General features: G+C 44.3%; 1 protein-coding gene and 1 long non-coding RNA gene across 5 annotated transcripts in view; one reads left to right on the top strand and one right to left on the bottom strand.

The window, feature by feature from the left end:
• Positions 1 to 14,007, bottom strand: part of NAPEPLD (N-acyl phosphatidylethanolamine phospholipase D) — a 22,005-nt gene extending 7,998 nt beyond the window's left edge. The window contains exons 1-2 of one of the 4 annotated variants that reach the window (XM_082239761.1): positions 13,775 to 14,007; positions 3,027 to 3,327 (exon numbers count right to left, since the gene is read on the bottom strand). In XM_082239761.1, the coding sequence (XP_082095887.1) occupies positions 3,027 to 3,327; positions 13,775 to 14,004 (531 nt within the window). In that variant the 5' untranslated portion in view covers positions 14,005 to 14,007. Of the gene's footprint in view, positions 1 to 3,026; positions 3,328 to 5,851; positions 6,009 to 12,482; positions 12,618 to 13,203; positions 13,287 to 13,774 lie in introns of those variants that run through there. The other 3 variants (XM_082239764.1, XM_082239763.1, XM_082239762.1) reach the window with 3 other exon arrangements.
• LOC309541754 lies at positions 294 to 2,195 on the top strand. Its single transcript, XR_014223887.1, has 2 exons — positions 294 to 657; positions 2,029 to 2,195. It is a non-coding gene; the product is annotated as an uncharacterized lncRNA (long non-coding RNA).
• Positions 14,008 to 14,217: the final 210 nt, after the last annotated feature.

Genomic DNA, 14,217 nt, shown 5'->3' on the forward strand with positions numbered 1-14,217 from the left:
TGGTATAAATACACTTGAACATCATTTAGTGTAGACCAATGCTGAGAGCCAGTGTGGTGTAGTGGTTAAGAGCGGTAGTCTCGTAATCTGGGGAACCGGGTTCGCGTCTCCACTCCTCCACCTGCAGCTGCTGGGTGACCTTGGGCCAGTCACACTTCTCTGAAGTCTCTCAGCCCCACTCACCTCACAGGGTGTTTGTTGTGGGGGAGGAAGGGAAAGGAGATGGTTGGCCGCTTTGAGACTCCTTCGGGTAGTGATAAAGCGGGATATCAAATCCAAACTCTTCTTCATGGACTTGAGCGTCAGATATTTCCTCAATGCAACTAAGCCATCAGTTGTCTACCAGGCCCTTAGTGACTTCAAAGCAACTGGGCCAATGGCAGCCAGCAAGGAAGTGACACATAGGCTCTGCATCACGAGTCACAGGAGGCTTTGTAAATGTAAACAGCACAGCAGAGGGAAGAGAGCCAGCCAGCCTCCTCCCTGCTCTGCTAGGTTTCTATTTGCAAGACTTCCAGCATACGAGAAACGTGCACCATGACGAGAATCATTTGCATCTCACGCATCCAGCCAGTTCAGATTAGCATGATGCAGATCTGCACCAGTTGTACATAAGGAACCCTGTTTATGTGCATGAATCACCCTTGGAATTTCAAGGTAACGAGTTTTGCTTGCAGCTTGGGTTAAGGGAAGTATTCTAGGAGGGTGAAGGTCCAACTCTGCTTGCAGATAACACTGACAGATAACATTGAGAAAAGAGATGACCAACAACTAACAGTAAACATGAAAATCATTTCCCAAACATAAAGGGCATTCCAAATTGTTGTTGTTGTTGTATATTGCCCTTCATCTAAGGATCACTGGGTGGCTTACAATATAAATACACAAAAATATTTATTATAGGGCCCTGCCCTGCTTCTCTCCACCTGGCTTGGGGCGGGGCCTAACAGGCTCCACAGAGAAGTGCAGCTGCTGCTGCTGGGCAGAAAGGACTCCGTTTTTTAAAAAAATGCTTTTATTTTTTATGTATGTCATTTTAAATTGTGATTTATATTAACGCTGTATTTTTAGTCTTAGATTTTATGATTTATATGGAAATTGTTTTCCATTTGGTTGTGTACTTTTTGATGCGTTTTATTTATTGTTTATGACGTTTGTGATGTTGGTAATTATGTAAATCTTGTCAAGCCGCCTTGAGAATTGTTTTAACTATGGAAAGGCGGCATACAAATAAAATGATGATGATGATGATGATGAAACAAGACTGCCCCACCTCCCAGTTTAAAAGGGCATAGATTGTTTCATTTAGCCAAATGCCTGGGAGAGGAGGAATGTTTTTTGCCTGGTGCCTAAAGATATGTAATGAAGGTGCCAGGCAAGCCTCCCTGGGGAGAGTCACCACAGAAAAGGCCCGTTCTTGTGTTGCTTATCCTCCAGACCTCTCACAGAGGAGACACACAAAGAAGGGCCACTGATGATGATCACAGGATCTGGGTTGGTGCTTATGGGGAGAGGTGGTCCTTGAGGTATTGAGCCGTTTAAGACTTTATAGATCTGCAGCAAAGGAGAGCTCCCTCTCCCGACTTCTCAAACTCCTCTTACCATTAAAAAAGTTTCTCAAATTCAACCAAAGTCTTTCCTTCTGTAATTTAAACCTATTAGATCTAGCCCTGCTCTCTGCAGTAACAGAGAACAACATTTCACCATTATTTTCTAATTTGATGCTGGTCTCCGAAGGTTAGCCAAGAACAGGGACATCTGCTAAGGAGTTTAGACATGAATTTGGGTGAATATACAGCAGGAGACACTGTCATATTGCACAGCCTTGCTATCTGAACCTGACAGAGAAGGCCTAATTAAAAACATGTTCTCAGGTATCATAATGGAACACATGGGAATAGGTCTCAAAGGGACCCGGTGCTTGAACTGTTTAGGGCTTCAGAGGATACACAAGGGATGCATGTACACACTGCTACAAAAATTGAAAATTATTCTTCCATCTGTAATGTTCTGAATTATTCGTTCTAGTTTTGCTGGAATGAAGGGGCAAATAAGTGCTCAAGGAATTCAAATCCCACTCCTAACTACGTGTTCATCCACCTTAGCAAACGTCTGTTATTGCAAAGCTATGCTTGCTTATGTGTAATGCTTCTGTAATGATATAAACCAAGAAAAGTGCTGTGTTAAAAAAAGAAGACTGAAACTCTCAGAATAATGAATTTTACAGCAAATGCAGCATCCTGTGCTTTTTCAGCACTGCTACAAAATGACTGCATATGCACCGCCAGCATAAAATTGAAGCTGCAACTCAACTCTGCCTTCTTATACAAAGGCTAGGAATTCATTTTCAGTACCAGAACTATACTCCCAGTCTTGTCACTCAAAAATCAAACCCAGTTCTAGGGTAATGTAGGAGAAAAGCCTTTTAGTTGCTATTGTTAAACAACTGAGAGTCAGAATCCTTGCTGATCTACTGCAAATCCCTCAGAGATCTACTAGTAGACAGGCAATCCATGTACAAGGCTGCCTTCAACTCATGGCTGCCACAGAATTTGTTTTATCTGGGCTCTATGGTGCAATGTTGATGAGCTCTTAAATTATGCTTTGATTAGGTGACGTGACAAAGGCAGTGTTATCCCACACTTTCCAGTAATTTTTCTGTTACGAAAAGTCTGCTTTTGGGGGGAAGTGGGCTTTTTGTGCAAGACATCCCAGTCAACTATAATTGCACAACCTAAATTTACCAGTATGTGATTGAATCCTACCTGAAAATAGCAACAGTCTGGAAGCACAGATAGTTTATTTATCTATTTACCACATTATCTATTTACTTGCCCCCCAGCTGCCCAGCCCACCAGGGGGATGCAACATTTGCCACGCCACGGGCACCAGCAACCCACGCAACACCACTGCACGTAATATATACTTCAAAAATCTTTGACTTACTGGTAAACAAGTAATTTACATGAAGTGGTATTGAGAGTGCTTCAAACATATCTAGATGAATAGAACTATAGAATGTTTACCTGCTTTGAAGATGGGACCTTGCTGTTGTCCTTTTCCGTAAGAGCCCATTTCATAATATTTGGGAAAGAGGGAGGTTTCCATGTTGGCCAGGGGTTGATAAACCTCCCATCTTTACCTCTCTTTGATTTTGTTACATCTTCCTCCAACCTATAATCCAGTCTGAAGCTTTTTCTGGATGTTCTGGAAGAATCGCTGCCCCGGGAACCTTGACTAGAATTTTGCCGTTTCCGTACTGCTTCTTTAGGATTCTGATCGCAAGGAGACAAAGGCTGCTCTTCGTCCATATCTTTTGGTGAAGAACTAAAAAGAAATATATAAAAGTTTATCTTTTTTTAGCTGAAATATTTTTAATGCCCAAAACAATGTCCCCAGAATAATCCTGTCAGCTCCTCTTCCATTTTTCTGTACAAAGAATGCACAAAGAACTTGTTTTAGCAAGCAGGTGTGGCAAGATTTTTGCGATTCAGGCAGAATCTTGCTCTTTGATATGCACAGCATCAGACTCTCGAGTTCCTACATGTTAGGAGGAGATGGTCTGTCCTTCTTCCAGAAATGGATTCTAACACTCCTGAAGCTCACAATCTGTGCAGTTAGATTTAGCAAGTTCATTCCTAAGACACATCAACCAATCAGGCAATAACTTTGCATCCAACAGCACTCTGCATTTTCATCTGCACTGACAACTCCTGACCTCACCTGGAGTGCTGTGTCCAGTTCTGGGCACCACAGTTCAAGAAGGACACTGACAAACTGGAACGTGTCCAGAGGAGGGCAACCAAAATGGTCAAAGGCCTGGAAACGATGCCTTATGAGGAACGGCTAAGGGAGCTGGGCATGTTTAGCCTGGAGAAGAGGAGGTTAAGGGGTGATATGATAGCCATGTTCAAATATAGAAAAGGATGTCACATAGAGGAGGGAGAAAGGTTGTTTTCTGCTGCTCCAGAGAAGCGGACACGGAGCAATGGATCCAAACTACGAGAAAGAAGATTCCACCTAAACATTAGGAAGAACTTCCTGACAGTAAGAGCTGTTCGACAGTGGAATTTGCTGCCAAGGAGTGTGGTGGAGTCTCCTGCTTTGGAGGTCTTTAAGCAGAGGCTTGACAACCATATGTCAGGAGTGTTCTGATGGTGTTTCCTGCTTGGCAGGGGGTTGGACTCGATGGCCCTTGTGGTCTCTTCCAACGCTATGATTCTATGACAAGCAGGGATCCTTGACCAGGGCTAGGATGGTGAGGAGGAGAAAACCACGGGTGAGAGCACAGGAAGAGAGATTAACCAGAAGTAGCATGTCCTAAATCAGTTTCCCCCTGGATGTGGTGCTTTAAACTGATAGGTACTTCCCACCACACTTTAGGGAGAGGATGCAGGGAATGATAAACAGCAATGATACCTAGAAACAACAAGGTTATTCCTACCAAGATGAATCATATTTCCCTTGACAGTGAGTAATATTTATGGTTTGCAAAGGACCTCAAACCTACCACACAGGGGCACTACATTTGCACCTACTATTTCGGACTTTAGATTTCAAAATCCAGACTTAAAATACTTTGAACACTGGGGATTGTAAGTAAGTGCTTTCCAGCTGCACTCTGAACTTCTGTCAGAAATGCTTGATTAAAATGAACTCTTTGGTCCCCTATTAAGATCACAGCAAACAGTGGCTTGGTTGCTAATCCGGCTACTTACAACTGAAAGGGCAGGTGAGGTCCCAAGAGCTCTGTATAGTTGAAACAATGATCAGACGTCAAGAGACAGGTGTATATTAAGCTCTGAAGTGTACATTAGAACAGAGGTATCAAACTCTCTTTTTTAAGTCATAAGAACTGGGGACTGAAGACCCTTTGCGTTGTAGGTTGGTTAAGGGGCGAAATAAAGATAACAAAGACTTCAAAACTAGTGGGGGAAAGTGGGATGGGTAAATAAAAGAAAACAGTGAACTGAGATGCATGGATTTTGGAAAACAGCGTCAGGATGGCACAGAACTGAGTAAACGCAGAAGAAGCAATTGAGAACACCTCATGCAGTATCCAGGTAAGAGATGCAATGTGCTGTGAAAGGAGGAGCAGGAGAAAACAAAGGTTGGGGAATCGAGAGTAGTGAAATATCTGGGTTTCAACCAAATTAATCAGCTCCATTATACTTTCAAGGTTCCTATTACAGTTCCAGGGTTGCTACAAATATCCCTGTCCAGAATAATTCTTACATATAAACTAGCTTTCATCCTGTTCTAGAGATTGAGAACAGGCCTTCCATGAAGAGATAAATCAAACCTTAACTGTACCTTTCCAGTACTAGGGCAGCTTGAACACAAATCACGTCCAGCGTAATTTGCAGTGTAGTCTACTGACACAGATTCAGTTTTTTTATATCAAAGAATGTGCATCCTTTGATGTCAGTAAGGTAAGGCATGTATTCTTAGACTGCAATCCTATACAGTGTTACCTCGGGTTAAGTACTTAATTCATTCTAGAGGTCCATTCTTAACCTGAAACTGTTCTTAACCTGAAGCACCACTTTAGCTAACGGGGCCTCCTGCTGCTGCTGCACCGCCGGAGCACGATTTCTGTTCTCATCCTGAAGCAAAGTTCTTAACCCAAGGTAATATTTCTGGGTTAGCGGAGTCTAACCTGAAGCGTATGTCACCTGAAGCGTATGTAACCCGAGGTACCAGTGTACCCAGTTCGGAAGCCCCACTCAACTCAGTGAGATATGTTTAGCACTGCACTGCTGATTTAAGAAATCTGGTTCCACCACTGAGCACCATCTAAACTAGAGTTCAGTTAACAGCTATGATTCTTCTCATATAGTACAGTACTTACCAGCTTGGGTGAATAACTGGATTTGTCATAATTCACGATCATTTTGCTATTAACCTTAAGACTGTGTTGGTGCAAAATTTAAGCAGAAATAAAAGAAGTGAAGAATCAATGTTAAGAAGAAATACACTTTAGTATTTTGAGCCTTCCCTCACCACCTGCTCAAGATTTCCTGCTGCTGTAGGGGCAGCCTTTTGCTGGGAAGTGAAATTGTGATGTCATGGGCAGGTGACAGCTCAGGTGAGGAGAGGGCTACAGCCACGTGGCTCCATATGTAGTTATTCTGCAGCTTTGCTGAGACTTGTAAGGCATTAGTCGGTATTCTGCTCAAAAGAAACATATTTTCCTTAACATTTAATAGTACATCAGCACATCTAAAATGTAGAGCATTCTTTCAAGTTTTTCTTGTAGCTATAAAGGTCTCTTCCAGCTTATATATTCCCTTTGGCTCTTAACATGTATTTCTTTAAACAACCCACGGCATGAAATCATTACACTACAATTCATTCCGGTTTTTTGGGATGCCGAGACAAGGCATGTCGTAGCCTCAGACACAGATGCCTGCCTCAGGGCTCCATAGTTGTTATTTTGCAAGTGCATAGTTTTAAAACAGGTTTTAATACTCCATGAAAATGGGACAGCTTGGCCATGCGCATACAGGAGCATGTGTGAGAGAAGGTGGGGCTTAGCAGTGTACACTCCATCTTTTCATCCCGTAGGACCAGTTTTATACTTTTGCCTAGTGCTCCATATAAACTAGGCCTTGCCACTGCAGCAGTCTGAATTCATGGATAAAAGATTGCTCTGATGAGTCCTCTGAAGGATGAAGGGAATGGAAGATATAATTTAAAGAGTTCCATCTGCTACCGGTATATAACTTCTACGTAGGGAAATAGACAAGAAAAAGGAATATACCACCATTTATGAAAGACAGAGGCTTTTCTATTTTGCTACCTGCTGAACAGCAGCACGAAAAGATGCAAAAGCCAAAGGGGTATGCTAAGTGAGGAGTATGAGCAGATTCATGCAATTTATGCATGCCAGTGTAAAGGTCAGCAGCCCAAGGTCTACACATCCCAAAGTTTTTTCTGTTCTGTAAATACACTGGTACTTGATCTCCCTACATGCACACCAAGACCGCGACAAGTAGACCGTTTATTCTCTCAACATGAGATTGCCCCCCACCCTGAGGTGGCAAACTGACAGTAACTATATTCTAAGGACTCCAACTTACTGCAAGTCATGCATCCAGGTTTTTCAGTCTCCTCCAGAGGCAGCAATATATTTTGCATCTCTTATGAAAAGCAAGTATTGCAACCTGATACCTGAGAAAAAGCAACCACCCTGCTTCCTGTTACACCCTAGGGGTGTGTGGTCTAAAGGTGCGTGCTGGCGAATGGTAATTATGACTGATAAACCACATAGTATGTGTGTGTGAAAGGAATGCAGGTGGTACCTTTGGACTGTGAAGAACTTAACACAGTACAGCTTTCTTTTCACTGAGACTCAGTGAACAGAGGTATAATATCAGCTACCATAAATATATAAATATATGACACACGAAGCTGAAAAAGAGATCTTCCTATAGGCCTTCAATTAAAATAATAAATATCGTAATCACTTTCATTTGAGAGTCAATGCAATATTTCCAAATATTCTCCCTCCTCCTGTTTCTAATGCTTTCAATTTTGGAGAATAGCCCCCTTTCAAAATGAGATTGAAAACAAAAGTTTATGCAACTCAGAGACAGATTAACAGTAGTGTTAAACTTCGAATCGTACAATGCCTGAATGGCAACCATGCACTCAGTTCTGCACACTGAAATCCCACTAAAATGCCAGCAGCTGCAGGACCATAGTCTTCGAGTTGTTCCAGATGTTTTTTTTAATGAATATTTTCATTTTTCAATTAATACCTGAAGGGGGAACAGCAGGTCACAGCAGCAACTTGCAATTTAAAAAGCAGGATTCTGCCATTTTTATAATCACAGAAACTGCCCTGCAATTTCTTTGATGCCCTTCCAGAAGCTTCGTAGGGCATGAAGCACTGTGGGAACATGCCACAGTTGGAGAAGGTCAGGTTTATATTCTGAATTGTTACTCTCAGTGTTTCCCCAATGGGCCAAAATGGAAAAAGCTCTGCCAGCAAGCGTGACTGAAAAACCAGCACTCAGCAGCTTCTCTTCTTTTTTAATACACAAAACAAGTCACCTTGAGACCCCGGCTAGCAAGAGAATCCTCAGAAGCAAAATACGCATTGCTTGCTTTTGTTTCAAACTAATGTGAGAGGTCTAAAATAGACTCTGTGAAGGAAATGTCTCCGGCAACTTTAACTACTTAGGCTCTGATAGGCATAATGCATTTTCTTCCCCATCCTCTTCATTTTGTTGCTTTTTAGTGATGAGATTGCTTTAGGCATCAAGTGGAAAATACGTTGCAATTATGAATGATGCTTTTAAAAAAACAATACTGTGAAGCTCAACAGAAGGTTCGAGGCATTTGGAATGAAACACGGCCTGAGAAGAACATATGTTCAAAGAAGATTGGGAAACGTTTATCAAATATATGGGAAATAATTGCGTACAGCTGAAAACTCTGTCAGCATTAAGATAAAATCAACAGTGTAAATAAGTTTTGATGGATGCAATAATGGAATACTGAAATATGCAGTGATTTATGAAATGTAAAATGAACCATGGAAAGAGAAGGGAAGTCACTGATATCTTAAGGATGTAAAATGAGTATTTTAAATGGTAAAACAAATTTAATAAAAAGATAGACAGACAGACAGACAGACAGACAGATAGATATAGAAACACGGCCTGAGAATCTACTGCAGGCATAGGCAAACTCGGCCCTCCAGATGTTTTGGGACTACAACTCCCATCATCCCCGACCACTGGTCCTGTTAGCCAGGGGTGATGGGAGTTGTAGTCCCAAAACATCTGGAGGGCCGAGTTTGCCTATGCCTGATCTACTGTAGAATCACATAGGTCAAGGAACCTTTTAATAGAGGGGTCAGCAAACTTTTTCAGCAGGGGGCCAGTCCACTGTCCCTCAAACCCATTGTTGTGACATTTTGCATGGGACCTGTCAAGTCCACTTCTCATGAACATACACACTGGGGGGAGATACTAGCCATGGATGGATGAAATTCAGAGTTCAGCTTACACAGGCAAGCGAGCAAGAATCCCTGCCTACAATCCACAGAGCAGCACCGGGAGGGACGGGCAATTTGCATTACCACAGGGTCACTGATCACTGAACCAGCAAGTGGCACTGCCCTTACCTCTCCAGGGGGAAAAGCATAATGAAGCTCGACACCAGGAGTGGGGGCAGCGGTGGAGTGTCAAATCAACCTTACCCAATGGTTGTAGTGGGAATCAAAGGCCATGGGGGGTCGGGCACTCTGAATCACACTGGGAAATAGAGAGCCCAGGCAACCCTAGAGTAGAGCTTTCCAAACTCTGTGTTGCGACACATTGGTGTGTTGTCTGCAGTGTGCAAATGTGTGCTTCTCCTGGGGCTGGAAGGGGGTTAGTTCCAGCTCCAGTTTGGTAGTAAAACTGAATTGCTGTGTCGCGAAATGATGTGTGTCCCTGTGGATCCTGCTACCTGAGGTTTGTCTCCTCCCCATGTCTCATGGGTGGGCCGGCCCTGCCATTGCTCATCTATTTTGGAGCAAACTGTCACGGTGCTCTATCATCTTTAAAGCATGTGCAGTGAGAAGGTTTTATATAGTCAACGGCAGGTATGAAAGATGGAGAGGGGTGGGGAGGGGGAGATGTCAAAATAGAAGCAGGGCACAGAGTGTACATGTAAGATATGACAGGCTTGAAAAAAGCAAAGGCAGAGAATGCTAGGAGGAAAATTCAACAACAGAAGCTGAGGTTTGATTGCCCGGCCAAGGTAATACTGTACTGAAACTCATTTACAGGAGCATCATGATCTCTGTAGAAACTCATGCACCCACAATCGAAACAAACATGAATCCCAAGAGGACAGAAGGAACTCCAAAGGCTAACAAGTTCAATCATGAATAGTTATGGAAGATCTTCCACATCCAAACAGCCATTCCCAATGGATTGGTGCAACCAATAACAAAACACAGCCTGTGATCATCTAGATTGTTGTTCTTCGCATGTAGGAGGAAACAAGGCTAAGCGTGCCAAGTGAGCTCATAGGGCAAATTTCCTTTAGAAACAAAATGCAGCAACTAAAGTAAACAGAATGGAGAACACCCTGCAAAGTGGGGTCTAAATGCAAAGCCCCTTGGCTCTTTGCAATCAGCCCAGCTGTCCAGGATCCCAGTCTACAGCGGCAGTAACTCCTACAAGTTTTAGGGGCAGAACACTTTTTTTCCTTGTCAATCGCAAGACAGCATATCACAATTAAACAAAATCTCTCACTCATGCTCACAGTTTTAAAACTAAAAAGCTAGAAGTTCCTTTGATGTTTCTTTGGGAGGCTGTTACAGGACTTCATTCCTTTGAGAGTCACAACCATTTTTCTGGTCAACACTTAACATCTTTTTTGGGAGGAAGGGGGAATTATTTTATTAAGTTTGAGAAACACTACTGAAGGTTGTCTTTGAGGAAGGTGCATACCTCTTTTCGCATTAAAACATATATACAAATGGCAAACAGTATAATTTGAACATACCACAATTAACTAATCCTTTTATATCAAGTCCAGGAACCTTTACTTCTTTGCATTTAGATTCAGGTAGGTAGCTGTGTTGGTCTGATCAGTCGAAATATATATATATATAAAATAAATAATTGTCCAGTAGCACCTTAGAGACCAACTAAGTTTGTTCTTGGTATAAGCTTTGATGTGTATGCACACTTCTTCAGACACACTGAAACAGAAGTCACCAGACCCTTATATATAATGGGAGGGTGGGGTGGGGTTTTTATCAGCAGGGTAGTAGGAAATGGGTGATTGAGTCAATGGGTATGGTAAACCTGTTGACGACTGTTAACGACTGCCATTAGTCCTACAGGAAAAAGCAAGGGATAGTATGCAGATGATTAGCATATGTAATGAGACAGGCATCCAATATCTCTATTAAAAAGGTAAAGAGACCCCTGAGCATTAGGTCCAGTCACAGACGACTCTGGGGTTGTGGCGCTCATCTCGCTTTATTGGCTGAAGGAGCTGGCGTACAGCTTCCGGGTCATGTGGCCAGCATGACTAAGCCGCTTCTGGAGAACCAGAGCAGCGCACGGAAACACCTTTTACCTTCCTGCCGGAGCAGTACCTATTTATCCACTTGCATTTTGACGTGCTTTCGAACTGCTAGGTGGGCAGGAGCAGGGACCGAGCAACAGTAGCTCACCCCATTGCGAGGATTCGAACTACAGACCTTCCGATCGGCAAGCCCTAGGCTCTGTGGTTTAGACCACAGCACCACCCGTGTGTCCCGGTAACATCTCTATTAAGATCTGTCTTAATAGGATTCCTGTCTCATTACATACTAATTGCAGTCGTTAACAGTCGTCAACAGGTTTACCATACCCATTGAGTCAATCACCCATCTTCTACTACCCTTCTGAGAAAAACCCCACCCCACCCTCCCACTATATATAAGGGTCTGGTGACTTCTGTTTCAGTGTGTCTGAAGAAGTGTGCATGCACACGAAAGCTTATAGCAAGAACAAACTTAGTTGGTCTCTAAGGTGCTACTGGACAATTTTTTAATATATTCCTTTGCATTTATTTGCCATCATACAAAGAACAGAAACAAATCAGACTCACATTAAACAACATACTACTTTTTTACACCAGTGTTTACTGATACTATTTAAGAGCGATTGCTAGCAAGCTGTCCAGCATATGCAACCCAAGACACATTAAATAATAGGGCCAGTTGCCAGACATTGAAACATATTTCTGCAGAACACAGTTCATTTTTAAATACTCCAGATTATTTTAGGCTGATCCCTACTGAAGATCTGCACCTACAACAAATATCAATCCACAGGATATTGTTTTTATGTGCAAACGTTAAATAAGAAATCAGTGCTGCAAGGCATACAAATTTGGAAGAGAGGGATTATATAACATGCTTTTTGAAGACTGCTGCAGCACATTTCCATGTCAATGAGGGAGAAGGCTAGGAGTATAGCAACTGAATTAATCTGCCTGGCTTTCATTCTCCAGTCCAGTCTGATTCACCAGCTAAAAATGAGACAGATCTTCCCAGGGGAAGACGGGGCTGGGCACAATGTATGCTAATATCTCAATTGGGCATAATCTATTTTCTTTGTAGCCCTTACAAGAATCCCTCAAAGTGGTTGCCCATTCATAGAAATCTGCAAAATGAACAAGTGAATTGTAAAATATTACAAGCCCCGACGTGGCCCTTAAAGAGGCCCAAGACATGATGAGGCACACAACTCAAATTAGGTAAGCCCCAGATGGCAAAGAGAGAGACTTTAGCAACTGTCTTCAGTACACCGTCTTCCAATTCTAAAAAACACTAACGATTTGCAGTCACCTGATTTTCACAGATTGCAGCAGTAATCTCTTAATTCATCCCTATGCAAATAACAGAGATCCATAAATGCTGAATTAAAGGGTGACAAAGGTTTAACTATTTTGCTATTTCTAAAACACAAAGATTGCTATACCTGCTTGTAAAGCAAAGGTGCCATCTGCAAACCGCCTTCCAATGTGATAGCAAGTTACATGCTGATTTGCCATGTACCTCAACTGCATTCCATTTAAACTGACAGTGTGGGAGGCCCTCACTCAGACAACGTGTTAGTCATTTGATTGCACAGTATGTCCAAAGAACTTCAGCAAGGGCTTGATACTACAACAGATGGCTGGGAAGTGACAAGACACACGTAAATCATAGGCATCAGCAGCAGCCCCACCCACAACCCAGTAAAGACAAGAATATCAATTTAGCCCATTTGCACAAGTGGTGCATAAATCAGTTTTTGCACATCTACCGTTTGCAATTCTCATAAAAAGTAGCTCTTCGTTTTTGAGACTATCATTTAAATGGAAAACCTGCAGGCACTTCCACACAAAAAGATTTAAACATATCTTTCATTGGAAAGAAAGAATGAGCATACATTTCATTTCTCTCTTCAGTCTAGCTAGCCCGCATGAACATCCAGATGTTGCACAAATGCGCAAGCAGCTTAAATGCCCTTTTTCAGTTGTGGGAAAAGAAAAGAGCCCCAATGCATGGGAAGCTTAATTTAAAATCATCTCACTTCCAGGTTCTATTCCACATGATCCACATTCACAAGTGACATATTTCGTAACGGAAGGCTTTTGCGGCGCTGGATCAGGGACTCCAACGGGACTCCAGCAAATTGCACCCGCGGCCAGACCCACCTGATCGAAGCTTCCTCAGAAGGAAGTCCCACAGAAGGAAACAGCTCCTGCACAGCCCTATATGCGTCTACTCGGAAGCAGGGGCGCAGGGTTTGCAGCCTTAGGTATTGCAGCCTGAGACCACAACGCGGCACGTTCGCCTCAGCCGACGATGCCCGGTCGGGGGGCTCCGAAATCGCGGCGCGTAATCGCCTTCCTAAAACCCCGAGTTATTCTAGCAGCCGGCGGAGGGGCATGCCCACTGCGGGAGAAGGAGGGGCGCCGCCGGGGGGGGGGAGGCTGCTTCTCGCAGGCGAAAGGAAAGGAAAGAAATACGTCTCATGTGGCTTTCGGCGCAAGCGAAGCGGGCCAGTGGCGTAGCGTGGGTTGTCAGCACCCGGGGCAAGGCAAGTAATTTGCGCCCCCTAACCCTAACCCCCAGGTGTTGCGCCCGGTGCGGCCGGCCCCCCCTGCACCCCCCACGCTACGCCACTGAAGCGGGCTGCGGATCCCGCCCCCCCCCCCAGCCTTAGAAATGTGAATAAATCCACCCGGGAAGCGGCGCTGGCAGCGTCCTGCTGCGGCTCCTCACCTCCCCTGAGGCGTTTCTTCCTCCTCGTCGTCCATGACGGGGCTGCTGCTGCTGCTGCCGCTGCCGCGCTTTCTGCCCGGTTCCTCCTGCTGCTGCTGCTGCTGCTGCTGCTGGCCCCCAAGGCCTCGAGGCTGCCGGCGCTCCTTGGCCGCTGCCCGCCGCCCGCTGCCGGGCGCCGAGGGGGAAAAGAGCGCGAGGCCGGAGCTCCACAGCGCCCGGCGCCTCACCATGGGGCGCCCAGAGGCAGCAGCAGCAGTAGCAGCGCCTTCCCCGGGCCCGGCTTCCCGGCCCACCCGAGCTCGCGACCGCCCTCTCCCTCCCCGGAGAGGAACAGCTCCCTCCTCAGCTTTCCCTCCTCCAGCTCCAGTCCGCAAACTGGTCCACCCTTGGTTGTGAAGGCCTTCCCCGCAGGACTGGGGCACGAAGGCGGCGCGGGGTGCAGT

The sequence above is a fragment of the Podarcis vaucheri genome, assembly GCF_965113315.1.
Source record: "Podarcis vaucheri genome assembly, chromosome: 10".
Taxonomy (NCBI): domain Eukaryota; kingdom Metazoa; phylum Chordata; class Lepidosauria; order Squamata; family Lacertidae; genus Podarcis; species Podarcis vaucheri.